The sequence below is a fragment of the Dipodomys merriami genome, unplaced genomic scaffold, assembly GCF_024711535.1.
Source record: "Dipodomys merriami isolate MVZ:Mamm:240054 unplaced genomic scaffold, mDipMer1.0.p SCAF_9, whole genome shotgun sequence".
Classification (NCBI taxonomy): Eukaryota; Metazoa; Chordata; class Mammalia; order Rodentia; family Heteromyidae; genus Dipodomys; species Dipodomys merriami.
The window spans coordinates 11,467,672-11,487,429 of NW_027206512.1; the positions used below are offsets into that span (position 1 = coordinate 11,467,672).

Sequence of the window (19,758 nt, forward strand, 5' to 3'; positions counted from 1 at the left end):
ACAGAATTGGACAGAGAACAAGTCAACCTGGGTACAAAAGCTTGGCAATGGAAATAAGACTTATGGAATGGCTTAATAACCCTTTATTATTTCAAAATAGAATTTTAAATAGTTTAGTTCAATTCTGTCTCACACATACACAAAATTACTAACCTTCTACATTCATGGCTTCTCTCAGAGCCTGAAGTTTCTTTTGTCTCTCTCGAATTCGGTCCAAAGCACTTGAGATTGCAGAGGAGGTGGGCAATTCTTGATTGTGATATACTGGATCCTTTTTCTGAGGACCAAAGATATCCAAGGCTATGCTTCCATCAGAGTATCTTGCCTCTCTTTTTCTAGGAACAGTTGAAGTCCGTCCTGTTACAGCCTCAGGGTGACAGAGTTGATATTGGCCTGTCTCTCCAGAGGAAAAGTCTCTGTCAGATGTACAAAGCAAGTCCATGGACGAAGCCCAAGTTTTCTTCTTGGGAAGTACCTCAATGCCAGGGATAACATTTTTTTGTGGACTGCTAGTTTTGAACTGGTAAGGGGAGCAGATATTTTCAGAATCTTCATGTCCAGAATTATTATCTGATAAAATGTCCTTGAAATAATCTTCCTCATCTTGTGTGTCTCTGATGGACAGAAATCCCATAGATTTACTAAGCCCTTTGTTAAGAAAGGTCTGATGAGAGAATGGAGCCTTGTGTATGTCTAGTACATCAGAAGTAGAGCTTCTTCCTGGAATGATAAGAATCTATCATGTATGCACAGACTTTTTAGAAAATAAACTGGAAGGCAACCCACTATTGACAATGAAAGTGGTGGCAATTCTCTAAATTCTCCAAGTGGGAAATCAGAGATGAAATGAGATAACAATTATGACAGTGGAAATACAAAAAATGTTGGTTTTTGTTTTTTATTTTTGTACTGCTAGGAAATCAAACCCAGGGACTTGTATGTATAAGTACTCTTAATCATTGAACTAGGTTAGCAGCATAACTCAACTGATAGAGCACCTGCCTAGAAAGCTGAGAATTCTGAGATTAAACCTCAGTACTGCCACACAATAACAACAAACACTTCTACCATTGAGCTATATATACCCTGTGCAATGTTTCTTTTTTTACTCTCTCTCTCTCTCTTTTTTTTTTCTTGGTTGACCATTGGGCTTGAACTCAGGGCCTGGGTGCTGCCTTCAGCTTTTTCACTCAAAGCTAGTACTCTATCACTTTGAGCCACAGCACCACTTCCTGCAATGCCTCTTATTAAATAAGCAATATATTTATTGAACTTTTTTAAGTGGTATAATTTTTAATATATTTAAATAGTACTATAGTACTTGAAATTGTGTGTGTCTATGTGTCAAGGCTTTGCACTTTTATCAGCTTGTTTTCTCTGCTTGTGCTCTAAACTTGAGCCATGACTCACTGTGTGGCATTGTGCTGGTTAAATGGAGATGGAATGTCTTGATTTTCTGCCCAGGCTGGCTTAGAATCTTGATCTTCTTATCTCAGGCTTCTGAGTAGCTAGGATTACAGATATGGGCCATTGGTACCCATAAGTACTTAGAATTCATAAATTCAAGGGGGGTTTTTGGGTTTTTTTGTTTAATGTTGTTGTTGATTGTGAGGCTTGAACTGAGGACCCTGAACTTTTCTGCTCTAGAGTCATAGTTCCACTTCCAGTTTTCTGGTGGTTAATTGGAAATAAGTGTCTCATGAACTTTTCTGACCAGGCTGGCTTCAAACTGCTCAGATATCACCCTCCTGAGTAGCTAGGATTATAGGCGTAAGCTATTAGCATCCAGCCATAAATTCAAAATTTTATTATAATCAGATACATCTTCAGAAATGTTTGTAGTATGTAAAAATAAGATTGATTTCATTTAAATTATAAAAGAATACTAAATTTCTTCATGGTAGACCATCAAGTACTACATAGTATTTTTTTTCCATTTAGAACATAGTGTATTATCTGTCAACTGGAATAAAATGTCAATTCTTATTCTTTGAAACTTGATTTAGTTAAAACTAGGGCCTCTCTTTGTTTTTAAGGCAGCAGTCTATAAATACATTGAAATATACCAAAATGTCCACTCAAATATGAATTTTAAGATTTATAAAATAGTAATTTGTGCTATTTAAAAATGTGGGAGGGCTGGGAAGGTGGCTCAGTGGTAGAGCACTTGCCTTGCATGCATGAGGCCCTGGGTTCAATTCCTCAGCACCACATAAGCAAAAAGAAAAAAGCTGGAAGTGGTGCTGTGGCTCAAGTGGTAGAGCGCTAGCCTAGAGCTGAGGGACAGTGCCCAGGCCCAGAGTTCAGGCCCCATGACCAGACCCCCAAAAAAAAAAAATGTGGGAAAATATTGTATAGTTGTATAATTGTATAGTATAGTTATTAACCAATTAGCCCATAAGTACTGATTCTCTGTGCAGCACTCTGTGATTTCTCTTTGATATTCTAGGAATCTACTCAATATAATGTAGAGTAATGACACTAAAACCTTCCTAGTAACAAATTGCTTAATTTGAAGCTGTTAACTGCCTCTTCAGAATAACAATTATAATCCTTAATTCCATGACAACAAATTTTATCTTTAAAAAAACCAACAAACAAGCCTTAGAAGCTGGGTGTCCACCGACATGCCTGTAATCCTAACTACTCAGGAGGCTGAGACATGAGAATCAAGGATTGGAACCAGCCCAGGCAAATCCCAAATTAATCACAGGAAAAAACTAGAATTGGCACTGTGGTTAAAGTGGTAGAGTGCTAGCCTTGAGCAAAAGGAATTCAGGGAACGAGCCCAAGCCCAGTGTTCAAGCTCCAGGATGACAGGAAGGAAGGAAGGAAGGAAGGAAAGAAGGAAGGAAGGAAAGGAGGAGGGAGGGCAGACAGGCAGGCAAGCAAGCAAGACTTGGAGCTCTGTAATCCTAGCTACTCAGGAGGTTGAGATTTGAGGATGGCAGTTCAAACTCATCCAGAGCCGCAAAGTGTGTGAGACTCATGTCCATTAAAACTACCAAAAGCTGGGCACTGGTGGCTCACACCTCTAATCCTAGCTACTCGGGAGGTTAAGATCTGAGATTCACCGTTCAAAGCTAGCTTAGGCAAGAAATGCTGTAAGACTCTTATCTCCACTTAATCACCAGAAAACTGGAAGTGGTGTTCTGGATCAGTGGTGGAGTGCTGCTTAGAGCCAAAGAGTTCAGGGACAGTGGCCAGGCCCAGAGTTCAAGCTCCACAACAGACAAAAAATAAAAATAAATAAAAATAAAAACCCTACCTCAAAAGTGTAGCTGTGGGCTGGGACTGTGGCTTAGTGGTAGAGTGCTTGCCTAGCATGCATAAATAAATAAAAATAAAAACCCTACCTAAAAAGTGTAGCTGTGGGCTGGGACTGTGGCTTAGTGGTAGAATGCTTGCCTAGCATGCATGAAGCCCTGGATTCGAATCCTCAGTACCACATAAACAGGAAAAAAACAGACATGGCGCTGTGGCTCAAGTGGCAATATGCTAGCCTTGAGCAAAAAGAAGCTCACAGACAGTGCCCAGGCCCTGAGTTCAAGCCCTAGAACTGGTAAAATTAAAAGAAAGTGAAGCTGTGATTCAAGTAGTAGAGCACTAGCCTTAAGCAAAAGCCCAGGGACAGTGCACAGGCCCTGAGTTCAAGCCCCAGGACTGGCAAAAAAAAAGTGGAGCTGTGGTTCAAGTAGTAGAGCACTAGCCTTGAGCAAAAGCTCAGGGATAGTGCACAGGCCCCGAGTTCCAGGACTGGCACCAAAATCAAAAAACAAAGACAAAACAAAAAACTTAGGAAAAGGAGATTCATTTCAAAATGGCAACGAATAATTGCTTACTTGAGGATTATATTCAAACTTTGTGCTTTCCTTATACTCCATCTTCCTCTGAACAAAGATCTATCGATAGTCAGTCAAGTACAGATAATACTCATGTGGAGGCATATAATAAACAACATCATATATAAACAACAACTACATCTGAACATATCATAGACTCTAGCTTCTAATCTACTATATCTCAAAAACTGAAGTACACTATACAGTATTACAGGATATAGGGGTCAGTTACAATCTTTCACAATCCACATTTCAGCAGGGCAGACCAGATGGGCACTGGTGGCTCACACATAATCCTAGCTGCTCAGAAGGGTGAGATCTGAGGATTATGGTTTGAAGCTAGTCCAGGGAGGAAGTCTGTGAGACTCTTATCACCAATTAACAACCCCAAAACCCAGAAGTGAAGTTGGGCCTCAAGTTCTAGAGTGCTAGCCTTGAGCAAAAAAGCTCAGGGACAGAACCTAGGGCCTCAGTTTGAGCCCCAAGATCAGCTTCAAGAACAAAAGGCAAGAATTTCTTTCAATAAGTTGCAGAGCTTCAGCACGGCAAAGGACATAGCTAGCAAGATCAATAGAAAGCCCACGGATTGGGAGAAGATCTTTACTAGCCATACAACAGACAAGGGTCTCATATCTAAAATATACTTGGAACTCAAAAAATTAAATCCCCCAACAATTCCTCAAAGAAACAACTCCCCAATAAATAAGTGGGCGAAAGACTTAAAGAGAAACTTCTCTGAAGAAGAAAGAAGGATGGCCAATAGACACATGAAGAAATGCTCAACATCCCTAGCCATAAAAGAAATGCAAATCAAAACAACATTGAGATACCACCTCACTCCAGTTAGAATGGCAAAAATCAAGAACTCTAACAACAACAGATGCTGGAAGGGATGTGGACAGAAAGGAACCTTACTTCATTGTTGGTGGGAATGTAAACTTGTTCAACCACTTTGGAAAGCAGTATGGAGGTTCCTCAAAAGACTTCACATAGAGCTCCCCTATGACCCAGCAATCCCACTTTTGGGCATTTACCCAAATGTTTACAAACAAGACCACAGTAAAGCTACCAGCACAACTATGTTTATTGCTGCATTATTTACCATAGCTAAGATATGGAACCAACCCAGATGCCCCTCAGTAGATGAATGGATCAAGAAAATGTGATATATATACACAATGGAATTCTATGCCTCCATCAGAAAGAATGACATTGCCCCATTTGTTAGGAAATGGAAAAACTTGGAAAAAATTATATTAAGTGAAGTAAGCCAGGCCCAAAGAAACATAGGTCCCATGGTTTCCCTTATTTGCAATATCTAGTATATGTATGAGTCAAGCGGAAAAGGTCAGATAATGTGATGTTAAGAAAATGAACCCTTAGATATGTATTTTAATGTTTTTTTTCTTTCATGCATGTGTTTCTAACGCATTTATAAGATTATTTTTTTGTTGCTTTGTATGTCCCTCCCCCACAGTATAACCCCTGCTTTCACTATATTTGATGTCAGTTTAACTTGTGGAGGAGATGGGGAAAAACAAGTCGTTTAAGGATACAGGAGGACCTGTTGCAACAATGAGAAATACAAGTTGTCATGTCCAAAACGAGCTTTACGTCGGTGCGGGTGGGGGGGGGAGGATTGGGATTGGGAGGGGGGAGACTGGGAAGGGATGTGAAGGGTAAACAAAGGAGGAGGCTGCAATGCTTGGTAAGAAATGTATGCATTATCCTGCCCATGTAATTGTAACCCCTCTGTACAGTATGTTCACAAATAAAATTAAATTAAATTACAAAAAAAAAGAAATAGTGCTATTTTTACATATTGATGAAATTCACTTAAGATGTACTAACTGAAAGAATTCAGAATCATAAAGGCCACTGTATGCCTTCCTGCTTCCCCCACACACACCATGCCTTGTCTATGAATAGCTAGTCAAAACTTAAGAAACCAATTCTAAGAAGTGGTTGGGCACAAGTTGGCTCATGCCTGTAATCCTAGCTACCTAAGAGCTTGAGGTCTGGAGGATTACAGCTCAAGGCCAGCCTGGGCAGAAAAGTTGGCAAGACTTCATCTCCAAAATTAACTGGGAAAGGGCAGAACTGACTCAAGTAATAGAGTGCCAGGCTGGCATGTGTAATGCATTGAGTTCAAACTCCAGTACCCCCAGGGAAAAAAAATTTCAAACAAATGGGTATTCTGACAACACAATAAATACACATTTATATAATCAATACCATGTGCTACCAGTAAGTTCATTCACTCTCCACAGCAATTTTCATTTTTCCTCATTCTTCATAAATTTCTTACCTTAATTCATTGCTCATTTAGATGATGACCCTGTCTCATATTCCACCAAGGAAAAAGAAGCTGTCTGAGTAGCTGTCTGAGTAGTGCTGTCTCATCTTTCCATGACTAATTCTACATAATCTACCTGTGTCCACAGATTTTTTTTTCCTGTCATCTCAACGCATGAGATTTCCTACCCACTGAAGGCCAGTCCCCAATATGAATTCTTTTTACTTTTCCAATTAATTTGATTTTGTGGTTAACATTGCTGCTATCTGATTATATCTCCACTACCCTCACCCCTGCCCTTATTTCTGCATGTCCTGGTGCTTGAACTCAGGGCCTGGGTGCTGTCTCTCAGCCTCTTTGTGCTCAAGGCTAGCGCTCTACCACTTGAGCCACAGAGCCACTTCTGCCTCTTTTGGAGTAGTTTATTGGAGATGAGTATCAGTCTTTTCTGCCGGTGCTGGCTTTGATCTGGCTTTGATCAGATCTCAGCCTCCTGAGTAGCTAGGATTACAGGTGTAAGCCACTGGTGCCTGGCTATTTCCCCTTTTTACTGAATCATTTGCTTCAAATATAATCTCTTCATAAACAAACCAAACCAGTTCCTCCTTTATTTCCACATTTCCTTTTAGCTACTGTTGTCTCCAATGTCTTCCCATTCCTTCTTCTACCTGCTTTAGATAGCTTTTAATTACTCCATGACTGGGAATCCCTCAGTATCACCTATGACCTCCATGTTGTGAAAGTCAGTGGATGCTTTTATTTCATCCTTTCTTAAATCTTACTTCTAGACAATAACTGATAATTCCTTACTGAACCACTTTCCTCTTTTTACAAGCTTGGTTTCCCTCTAGTTCCTCTTGGATTGTTCATTTTTATTTTTCATCTTTTCTTTCTCCTCTACTGGAGACTTGAGCTTTAATCATAGTACCACCAATAAACAAAATAAAATCCACACTACTTATAATAATAAGTCCTGAATTTACAAATGTTACTAAATAAAGTAATAATACATAAAGTAATGATTCAACGCGTTATAGTTGTTTCATGTTGCTCAAGTATTAGGGAAAAATTCACTAATATTGTAACTCCAAAGGAAAACTCAAATGTAGAACCTGGCCATACAAGGAAAAAGAAATGAAATTCTGGGTTCATATTTATTTGATTCTTAATCCAACTATAATAGTGAAGATCAAAGTTGGATGCCTGAGGCTCATGCCTATAATTCTAGTAACTCAAGGAGCTGAGATCTGAGGATCAAGGTTGGAAGCCAGCCTGGGTAAGAAAGCCCATGAGACTCTTATCTCCAATAAACTACACAGAAAAAGCTGGAAGTGGTGCTGTAGGTCAAGTGGTAGAGTGCTAGCTTTGAACAAAAGGAGCTCAGGACAGGATCCAGGCCTAGACTTCAAACCTCAGGACTGGCAAAAAAAAAAAAAAAAAAAAAAAGTAAAGATTAAGGATTATTGTTAAATTTAGTGTTACTTAATAATTTGCATATAACTACTTTCCAAAGCTTTCTAAGTATGTGTACAGGCTACCTGAATTATTTTACTTAACAGATAAATAATAGTGTTAGAATCATTAAATAGCTACGATCACTATCCATTTTGATCACAAGGAATTATGTTAATATTTTTGGATGAAAGCACTGCCATTAGAACTACTCAAATTAAAAGTCAGAATGTGTTTGTGACTTTAACTGAGCATCACTATCCCACAATACTGTGAAATTAGGAAAATTATGTAACCACTTAATCACAATAAAAAATTTGAAAAAAAAAAGGAGCTACTCAAATTATTTCAGGCAGAAGGCACATTTTTTGGTATTTCCCCTATTATTTTGTACTCACAAAGCATGCTGAGTCTGTTTTGTCTCTGTGTATAAAAACAATCATATACATATATATGTATTTGTATATATATGTATCTGTCATTACTCCCATTAGCTTCCCCTACTCTCAACTGGAATAAAAACATACAGACCATGTCTGATTTGTTTTGTATTCCAGTTCTAATAAAGTAGATTCAAAAGAACAGTAATAAAATGGACTATGAAATATTTAAAAACTTTTAATACCAATTTAAAATAGCATTGTTTATAGCTATCAAAAGATCTGTGTTTTAATTTTAGTTTTCTATTCAATCTAGAATCTTGTAAAAGCCACTCAATTTCCTGTTTCTCCATTCAGTTATCTTCAAAACATGGAAATAACCTATTATACATTTTTTTTTTGGGGGGGTGTTCAGTTGTGGGGCCTGAACTCTGGGCCTTAGTGCTGTCCCTCAGCTCTTCAGCTCTACCCCTTGAGCCACAGCCCCACTTCTGGCTTTTTTTTTTTTCTGCTTATGTGGTGCTGAGGAATCGAACCTGGGGCCTCATGCATGCAGCCTCATAAATGCAAGGCAGGCGCTCTACCACTGAGCCACCTTCCCAGCCCCCCTATTATACATTTTTAAAGCAACGATACTATTAGTGAACTAACCTATATGAGTTATTTTGAGCTCTTAAATTCTGTCTCACGCCTGTAATCCTATCTACTCAGGAGGCTGAGATCTGAGGATCTGGGTTCAAAGCGAGCTCACTAGAAAACCGGAAGTGGCGCTGTGGCTCAAGTGGTAGAGTGCTCGCCTTGAGCTGAAGAGCTGAGGGACAGTGCCCAGGCCCAGAGTTCAAGCCCCATGACTGACAAAAAAAGCCTCCCTTTTCTTTTTGTCTTTTTAAAACTATTATTGTAAAGGTGATGTATAGAGGGGTTACAGTTACATAAGTAAGATAATGAGTATGTTTCTTTATGACCCATGTTACCCTTGCCTCTCTTTTCTATTTCTGCTTTGCTTTCCTTCCTAAGCACATAATTATCTACTGGGGGTGGGAGAGTTGTTTTGAGAGAAAATAATGAAACTAGATATTGGAAAATCTCTTTTAAAAAAAGTTTTAAATACATTAATAAAAGTATCACATTGTTCAAAAGAGCAAAAATGTGACTGTAAGTGAATTTTCCACCTCTTGGGGAGGAGCTCTGACTTCAGAAGGTAGTTTACATACAGCATTAGATTAGACACAATTTTAAGCATCCAAATTTAAAATTAAATCATAAACATTTTCTTTCTAGAGAATTATAGCTTGTAATAGCTAAGTATCTAAATAGATTATCATACAGGGAGAACAAATAATAGATTTTAAGAACATAAAATACTTTTATAATAGAACATGTCCCATTTATTTTACTTATTTATTCATTTATTTTGTCGGTCGTGGGGCTTGACCTCTGGGCTAGGGCGCTGTCCTTGTGCTCCTCAGCTCAGGGTGAGCGCTCTACCACTTGAGCCACAGCAGCACTTCCCCCATTTATTTTAAACTGGAAAAAAAATCTTCCTTAACAATGTCCATTGTATTGTAACTATTTTTGTTATGTGTAATTAACATTATCCTTAGTTGGATGTCATGAACATCATCGTTTACCCTTCCCCTCACACAGAGACTCAAAAATTCACATCATCTCTAGAAATTAGCTTTGAAATACTGATATGATATTTCAGTATTAAGTGGTTCAATTCCCCATCTGTCTTCACAGATGTGTTCAAGTACATAAAATAAGAAACATGAGATTGTCAATACAGCCAGGTTCTGAACTGCTATCATGCTGATCTCATGTGGTGTAGGGTTCTGCAGTTGGCAGGAAATGTTTGATTTCTTTCTGCTTAGGGAAGCCATTTTATCAGCACTGGCAGTATTAAGTAACAAAGGAGGGGTAGACAGCCCACTAAGTTAGCTTTATCTTCTGAATAGACTTCAGAGGTAAGATATAAGGAGACATCTTTTAAGGTCATTTAGTCATAGATGGAAGATTTTCTTAAATTCTATTTGAACAACTAAACTACTAAATATAATAAGGCATTATTCTTAAATTTGTTTATTTCTTTTAATCTAATTCTGTATCTCACTACCCATCTTGATGTTTCTTCATTGGTGAGGAACCTAATAAACTAAGTCTTTCACCACATAAATGTTTAAGTTGGGTGCACACTGAAGAGAATGCTTTGCAAGCAATATAGAACAGGTTGCTTTGCTGAAAGTCACCAGCAAGAATGGACTATTTGTGCCCTAGAAAGTAATGTCAATTTCATAGAAGAATACTTCTTTTTCATTTCAGTCTCAAACTCCTTAAATTAGTATATGACTATTAGCTGATAATTGTTTCTACTTAGTAGTGGTTATGCTTAGTATACTTCTGTCCTTGAAAAGAGGATTTATATATTTGCAAATGGCAAATTAAAAAGTGTTCCTCTGCACTACTATTACTTCTGTGGAAGCACTGGCTAAGAAGATATGACAAATACTCTTCTGTCAAAGTTGATCCAAACAACTTCTAATTCTACATAAAAATACAAAGAAACAAATGCTGGTTTATTCTGAGACTAACTGTAATTCCTTAAACATTCTCTTAAGTTTAGATATAAGAGATTTTATTCTCTGATAGACTCTGGTATATAATAACAGAATATTAGAATAAATCCAATGGATAATCTGTTATAGAGTTTTCCCTATTTCTAGGATCTACATATTCAGAAGGCTTAACAACTATATTTTGAGAGTATGTACATAGGTAAAAAGTCTGAGAATCAAGATGTTATATAGGCAGAAGATGTGGCTCAAGTGGTAGAGCACTAAACTTAAGCAAAGAAGCTAAGAGACAGTCCCTGGCCCTGAGTTAAAACACTAGTACTAAGAAGAAAGAAATTATAGAGTGGGTACAGATCCAGTTCAATTTCTATCATCTCTAAAATACTTTACAGTAATTACTTATATGATGCTATGGTTCTGTACCTGAAAGTAATATAATCTAAACAATCTATGTTAATACTTGATAATCTTCAAATTTTAGTAAGCTATGGCAAATGTGCTATTTTATAAACTGATGATGGGATAGAATAAGTCTTGTATCTATCCATCAACAGTTTTGTTTTGTTTTTTTTTAAGCAAAATCAAGTTATAAAAACTAATCCTTAAAAATACAAAATTAGGCCAGGTGCCAGTGGCTCATGCCTGTAATCCTAGCTAGTCAGGAGGCTGAGATCTGAGGATCGCGGTTTAAAGCCAGCCCAGGCAGGAAAGTATGTGAGACTCTTATCTCCAATAAACCACCAGAAAACTGGAAGTGGCACTGTGGCTCAAGTGGTAGAGCATTAGCCTTGAGCTGAAGAGACAGCGCCCAGGCCCAGAGTTCAAACCCTACGACCAACAAGAAAAAGAAAAAAAATACAAAATTATGTATTGCAAACAATAAGCAAATAAACTTCAATTCCATAAAATAGTCAATTAATAGTAGTAGGAGATGATAGAGAATGTCAGAAAGCGATTACAGATAACAGTAAAGAGAAAGAAAAAGGGAGAAAGGAAAGTGGAAATGAGGGGAAAGTAGAGGGCAAGAAAAATGGAGGGAGAGAGGAAAGAGGGAGAGAAGAAGGGAAAGAGAGAAAAAGGAAATGTGAAGAAAGGGAGGAGAGAGGATATGGAGCAAAGAGGTAAAGAGGGTAAAGAAGAAAATAGTGTACTTTAATGTTTTACTTGTGTAAGTGGTCCTTATGTCTGACATTTATCAACCCTTTGCTATTATCTCATTCTAAACAGGAGAGTGACTGGAAACTTGATGGGTAAACAACCTGCTGTTATTTTTAGCAGCAAGGTTCTACTCATAATTTCTATCTTATCTCAAATCCTACTACTGTATAACAGGAAATACATTTTTATCTATAAGAAAATGTTTCCATATAAACAGGAAATAAATAAACATATGAAATATGGTAAAAACAAACACTTGGGAAAAGGGACTAAAATACTGTACTTAATATCAAAACAATCTGAAAAGTTAGACAAAGCTCATCCTGTATTTTTTATTCACATATAAACTAATAACAAATATGTCAGAATAGGCAATTATCAGAATATAGTAATTTTTTGTTTTTAGCATTTTCAAATAAAAATAATTTAAAGAGAAAGAATAGAAAATCTATTCAGAAGCAGCTTTATCTCAATGCAAAAGTAGTCTTTATTCACAATAAATAAAAGGAGCACTAAAACAGACATTTAACTAACTGTGTCATTAAAGAATCAGTCCAAATTTTACTGCCTTTCTTTAACTCTCAAGATAAGCAATACACTTGTTTAAGGCACATTCTTCTTTCTCAGATAAGAGATTTCACCTCTGCAAAATATCTGGTCCAGCCAATCAAATGTCTATTTAATTTTCACATGGAGTTTCTCATAGAATTTTAAAATAAGAGAGTTGTATGTTATTTGCCAGATTAAAAATTAGATGTTGACTTTTTATCTATTTTATTATATAATAACAATTAGAACACATTTCTACATTTGCATCTTGCGTCACCCAAAATTTAAGAGTATAAAAAATATTTACCCACAAAATATTTTTGTTAATGTTTATGTAAATCATGATTTTCAATACTGCTTTAAGTAGTTCAAAAAGAAGTCAATGAACAAAATAAAAAATTCAGCTTTGTGAAATTCTATATATTCTGCTTTTATATTTGGAAATGTCAATATTTGGAATTTCCATGCATTTCTCTTAAATCTCCAGGATAATTATTATAGGACTTATATAATGCTTTGGCAAATAACAAAACCACTACTCATTATTTGTCTGAATTCTTAAGTATTGTTAGGTTAAGGCAGTAAGTACAAGTTATGTGATTAGTTAGTCATAAAAGCAATTTAGTGGGTTGTCACTAGCATTTAAAAAAGAAAATATCAGCACATGGAAACAATGTTAATCTCTGAAATGTTTTGGTTTCAGTGATGTTTCATTTCATATATATATAAGTTTATATTATATATGTAATTTAGTCATGCTTTAAAACATATTGTTTGTTATATAAAAGCTATGACAAACTGAATATGTGATGATGTTATTGATAAAACAAGGTTGGAAGGGGAAATAATTTATTGTGGGAGTCCTGATATGAAATGCTTTCTACCTACCATGAATGAATTTATTTATCATGCAGCTAGTATTTATGTTGGCTTCCCTACCCTCACTTCACATCCTAATGTTCTAGCTCATCATAGTAATAACTATTAGATTTCCAAGTCAGGTAAGTATTAGTTTTATAAACAATAGAATGAGATTAAAGTCTTAAAACTTCTACAGTATTCTTACCTGTTGGTAATCCTTTTCCTCTCAAACGGTCCCGAATAGCTTGGCTTCGGTCAGACTTTTGCTCATTGTTACAGGAAAGCTGATCCATCTGTACACAGGTAATCAAAAATCAAATTTGACAAAGAATCTCTCTTGTTTTTACAATAATTGCCTACAGAATGACACTAATTAGTTTTGGAGGCATCAGCATTAAGGAAAGAGACTATCTTGTCATTTGTATTCCTTGACTAAGAGATTTATGTAGATAAGTACTGGCCAATTCATTTCAGGAAATTAAAAGGCAAGAAACAATTACTAAATAGTAATTTGTTACCTAGGTACACAGTTAACTATATTAAAGTTGTAGTTAAAATGAATTATATTTTAAAACAGTAAACTCAAAATGTTCTTTTTTCCCAACTACTTTCATCTCTAAGTTTTAAAATTTTAAAACAAAGGTGTATTGGGGCTGGGAAGGTGGCTCAGTGGTAGAGCACTTGACTTGCATGCTCGAGGCCCTGGGTTCGATTCCTCAGCACCACATAAGAAAAAAAAAGCCAGAAGTGGCGCTGTGGCTCAAGTGGTAGAGTGCTAGCCTTGAGCTGAAGAGCTGAGGGACAGCGCCCAGGCCCAGAGTTCAGGCCCCACGACAGGACCAAAAAAAAAAAAAAAAAAAAAAAACACAAAGGTGTATTGTACTCATAACTGATACATTGAATTCAAATTTCTTTGTACAACTACTTAAAGTTAATTAAGAATAAATTTTATAAAAATTTCTAATTATTTTAGTTTTTATATTGATTGTAACCATTCACTGAAGCTATTATTTAAAGAAACATGTTTTAGAGGCTGGGAATCTGGCTTAGTGGTAGAGTGCTTGCCTAGCATGCATGAAGCTCTGGGTTCAATTCCTCAGCACCACATAAACAGAAAAGGCTGGAAGTGGCACTGTGGCTCAAGTGGTAGAGTGCTAGCCTTGAGCTAAAAGAAGCTCAAGGATAGTGCCTAGGCCCTAAATTCAAGCCCAGGACTAGCATTTAAAAAAAAAAAGAAAAGAAATATTTTTTAGATCTTACGTGCCAGAATTATTTGTATGGACACACTGACCATGACAGATTTCAATTTTTTTCTTCTTGTGCTAGTAGTATGGCTTGAACTCAGAGCCTCAAGCTCTTACTTAGCTTTGTTTTGCTCAAGGCTGATGCACTACCACTTGAAACATGCCTTCACTTCTGGCTTTTGCTAGTTAAATGGAATTACGAGTCTTTAAGATTTCTCTGCTTGTCTGCTTCAAACCTCCATCCTCAGATCTCAGGCTCCTGAGTAGATAGGATTACAAGGGTGAGCCATCAGCATCTTCCGTCAATGCTCTTTTTAGTGCTGATCCTAGGGCTTATACTCAAGGCCTGGGCCCCATTCCTAAATTATTTTGCTTAAGGCTCATGCTCTACCAGTTGAAACACAGCTACACTTCCGTGTGTGGTTTCTGCATGGTTTTGTTTGTTAAACTGGTCTCACAGACTTCCTGCCGGGTTGGTATTGAACGACAATCCTCACATCGCAGCCTCCTAAGTAGTTAGTATTCCAGGCATGAGCCACTGGTGGCCAGCATCCATGCTCTTTTGGGTCTTTTCAATAATTAAATGTTTTGTTAGTCTTACATGTCAATAGCTTTACCCAAGGATTATTTGTTTAAAGTAAACCATGTCAAATTAGTTCAAATTTCACATTCTAAGAAATGGAAAGTTAGTGTAAGGTCCGCTCCAGGATGGCTAGCAGACTCCACCCTCCTTGCAGCAAAGTCTCCACCCAGTATCTGTGTTACCTAGGCAACTGGGACACCTGGAAGAGGTCATATCTGCACCAGGTGAGGTCACATCTGAATTTGATATGGCCACACCTTTCTCCACCCATATCCTAGATAAGGCCTAGCCCGGGCCCAGACGAGCTCTCTCTGCTCTTTTCTAGCTCTTTCTCAGCTCTTTCCTTCTCTTCTCTTTCCCAGCTCTCTTCTCTTTCCTAGCTATCTATCTCTTTCCCATCTTTCCCAGACACTCTCTTTTCTAGCTCTTTTCTCTCTTTTTTAGTTCTTTTCTCTCTCTTTCCTGGCTCTCTCAGCTCTCTTTCCCAGGCCTTTCCCCACCACGTGGAGGACCAAGATGTCCTGGTGCCAGCCGAAACGATGAATAAACCTACCCCTTACCTGAATACCACATGCATGGTGTGGTTCTTACTCGGCTACCTCTTTTTAAAAACCTAACAGTTAGGACAATGTTTTTTTTTCAGACAGCTGAATAGTAATAACATTGACATACAAAGTAGAAGCAGCAAGAATGGTAAAGAGTAATTGCTTAAACCTAGTACCAAGGACATGAATACATTCTTGTATGTTTGGATAGACTCCAGCATACTGACACATTCCCTTTTATCCTTTTCTTACTGAAATTTGAATATGAATGAGTATGAATTAGAAACCTATCAAAAGTAGTATATTCAAGGCTCAAGCATTCTGTTGCCTAAATATAGTATTCTTGAACTGCATCTATGACATTAGTATAGATTATACTGTATTGTTGGTAACCGAAGACATAGTGAATATCCTGCATATTTGGGAATACCTGCTCTGAGGCAGGGATCAATAATAGTTATTGAACTCTTATTGGATAGTTACTATGTCCCAAGCACTGCCTGAAGGGCTTGAAAATTTTATTTAATCCACACACAACCTCATGTGGTAGATATTATTAGTTTCATACTACAGGTAAATTGAAAAATAGCAAAGAAATTTGTAAGGACCTTAAAGAAGCTCAACCCTGAAAATTATCTTTAGTAATGTTCAGTAGTATGTACGGATGACATGTACCAATATCCCTGTTTGATAGATGAATAAATCCAAGGAAAAAATTCTACAATATTGGGAGAAACAAGACAAGTAAGCTGTCTATTTGCCATGTGAGTGGCTGCAGACAAATTATCTAATTAAGCTTTAGTTTCATCATCTTTAAAGGAGAAAAAAGCATGTTTTTAGGAAGGGGTTGTTAAGACGAATTAACGTGATAATACAAATAAACCATGTAGCACAGGGTCTGCAATAAGATATAGCTGCTGGAGCTGCTTCTGTCCAGAAGCCTGAAAAGAGCAATGAAAAATGAGGGAAGTGTTATTATACTCCGTAAAAGTAAAATTGCCTTTATCAAGAAAGGTTCTCTCTACCTGCAGATTCCAATTGTCTCTTCAATTCTTCTCTCCCACTGAACAACCCCCAGTATATCCATGCCAAATTTATTACCATTCCCCAAACATACTCTGCTACCTGCCATTTCACAGCCTTTACTGAGGTTCACTTTCATCTGACAACAACTGTTTAGTTGACAGCATCTGTCTCAAAGGACAACTTTTTAAATGCAATTATAATTTGTACCCCTTTCCCACAAATTCCAATTGAATTTTAATTTTTTCTATTATTTTTCATAGCCTTATTTGGATTTTTATACTTAAGCAAATGGTTATAGCACATTAGATAAGAACTCCTGGATAATATTTATTTATTTGTTTGTTTATTTATTTATATGTAATCTTCATGAAGAAAATTGAAGTTATCTTTTTTTAAAATGCCATCTTTAAAGAAAATGCTTAAATACTAAATTTGAAATGTGATTATGCTTACAAGTTGGAAAGGTAGCTTACCCCAGCCAGATTTCCCAGAACCAGTTTTACCAACTGTTTCACATAGGAAAAGGAAGGAGCACAATTGCTATTCCTAACGTGGGCACTGCAAGCATCTAGGACAGTCCGGACAGAAACCCGAGCATAAATAACATCCTCACACATTCCAAGCAGTATGCTGTTGAGATGATCTCCAAGTTTAATAGGCTAAAAATAAAAGAAAAGCCATGTTAATCACTAGTATTAAATCCTATTTCTACTATGGAAAAAAAAAAAAAAAACCATTCTGGAACCCCAGGACACACAGTAAACACATTTCAAATACTTGGAGAAAATGTGTTCTTTCTTTTCTAGAATTGATCTCTATATTTCATCTTTCCTTAGACCAAAGATATTTTTGACAGAAAATGGTTAGCATATATTTTCCCAGACAAGAAGTATTACAGAAAAAAAAAATTCTTTCTTTTGATTAAGACATGGAATTCTTTGGTTATTCAAATGTTCTGAAAATCAATTCCCATGTTATACCATTTAGTGGGAACTACTGGGGGTAATAAGTTATCTTCTATTATTCAATAGCTATTTATATATACATCATTAGGGAAAGTAAACTATTTCCTAATAATATTCCATAAGACAATCTATTTTCTCCATAAAATTAATTAGTCATTTCCACAATAAAGTAGAAGATATCAGATACTGCAATAAATCAAGAACTATGGAATTGTGGCTCAAATGGCAGAGTGCTAGCCTTGAGCCAAAGAAGCTCAGGGGCAGCTGGTAGGCCCCAAGTTCAAGTCTCAGAACCAGCATGTGCACACATGCATATGTGCACACGTGCACACTCACACACAACTTCCAATTATCTGATGAAATTAAGAAACTAGAATGAGACTTTTAACCAAACTTGTAAAATATTATGAAAGACAATCAACATCATCCACTAAGAAATTCAAGTAAACTTAAAAGAAGCCACTATAGTTCTGAGGATGGAGTTCAGTAATAGAGCATTTGCTTATGAGTGGGTCCCTAGGTTCAATCCCCAGCACCACCAAAATAAGTAAGTACATCTATCCATCCTCCATCCATCCATCCATCCATACATGAATACACACATGCATATATATATATATATATATATATATATATATATATATATATATATATATGTATGTATGTAAACTTTTTTTTTGGGGGGGGGGTCCGGTCGTGGGGCCTGAACTCTGGGCCTGTGCGCTGTCTCTCAGCTCTTCAGCTCAAGGCCAGTGCTCTACCACTTGAGCCACAGTGCCACTTCCGGCTCTTTTCTTTTTGCTTATGTGGTGCTGAGGAATTGAACCCAGGGCCTCATGCATGCAAGGCAAGCGCTCTACCACTGAGCCACCTTCCCACCCCCTATATAAACATTTAAAATACCCCCCTGTACATCCACAAATAAAAATAGTAATAATACCAAGGAATGGCAAGTAGAGCAACTTGGGCTTTCCTCTAGTGCTGATGGGGGGAAAAAACTGACATGTACTAGGGATGGAAACATCCAGCCCTCAGGCCATATAAGCTTGATTCTTGAATCTCAGCTTCCTGAGATGATAGGCATGAGTCACTGGCACCTGGCTATCATCCCTCTTATAAGTCATCATAATAGAAGAAATAAAATATACTCTCATTTCTCTTATATTTCTCTTATATTTCTGAATTCTTACACATGATTTCTCTTATATATGATGTGTATGTGCATACATACACAGTTCAAAAAGGCTACCATTGGGTTGGGAATGTGGCTCCGTGGTAGAGTGCTTCCTTGTATGCATGAGGCCATGGGATTGATTCCTCAGCAGCACATAAACAGAAAAGGCTGGGAGTGACTCTGTGGCTCAGGTGATAGAGCATTAGCCTTGAGCTGAAGAGCTTAGGGACAGAGCCTAGGCCCAGAGTTCAGGCCCCATGACTGACAAAAAAAAAAAAAAAAAAGGGCTACCATTGAATGTGGTATGTCTCTCAGCCTCTAATTTATAGTCCTCTTGAGATTCTCCTGTCTCTGTCCTGAATGTTGGGATTACAGATATATACTACCATGCCTGGTTGAGTATTATCAGTGGTCAATTCCTTCTCTCAGGATGAATTGTTGAAATCTGGGTAGTTATTGCTACGTTTCTGAGAATACTGCACTTTCATCCCGATAGTACATAAATAGTAGCATGCCTTGCATAATGCTGTAGAACACATATAACACAAAGAGCTTTTCTATATGTGTAAAACTAAAATGTAAAAAGCATAACAAATGCAAAATCTTGACTTACTTGGCTCTGAGGTACTTCATGATCTGCTCCCCAATACAATGTCATTCCAAGAGAATAAATGTGGATCTAGGAACAGAAATTTTTATAATTACGATAAAATGAGATAAAACAAATTTCTTTGTTCCAAAGAAAGCATAACATGTATTTTGAGACTGTCATTTTATATCTTACATAAAAGATGAGAGCTTAAAACAAAATGATTAAAAATTATTACAATGCTTTTTTTCATTTCTGAACTCATGTTATAATCATTTTATTATGTTTTATTTAAAATTTTAATGCAAATTCTAACAAATACAAATATATATTACTTTCCTCTTCTTTTATAGAATGTGAGAAACATTAAAATTTACTCATGGCCTATTTTTCTAACTTTCCAAAAGAGATTTTTCTGCTTGGAAACCTTTATTTGACTGCTGCATAGAATTTTACTGTGTACTGTAAACTATTAATTTACTCAATCTGTTATTAATAGGCAGGTATGGTTTTTCTACATT

At 36.8% G+C, this 19,758-nt stretch overlaps 1 protein-coding gene across 7 annotated transcripts in view; it reads right to left on the bottom strand.

The window, feature by feature from the left end:
- The window catches only part of Ptpn13 (protein tyrosine phosphatase non-receptor type 13), a 196,635-nt gene that overhangs the window by 117,998 nt on the left and 58,879 nt on the right, over nt 1-19,758 (bottom strand). For 6 of the 7 annotated variants that reach the window (XM_070012346.1, XM_070012345.1, XM_070012347.1 and 3 more), the window contains exons 4-7: nt 19,262-19,327; nt 16,983-17,168; nt 13,317-13,404; nt 154-720 (exon numbers count right to left, since the gene is read on the bottom strand). In XM_070012346.1, coding sequence (XP_069868447.1) covers nt 154-720; nt 13,317-13,404; nt 16,983-17,168; nt 19,262-19,327 — 907 coding nt within the window. The remainder of the gene's footprint in view (nt 1-153; nt 721-13,316; nt 13,405-16,982; nt 17,169-19,261; nt 19,328-19,758) is intronic. The other variant, XM_070012349.1, reaches the window with a different exon arrangement.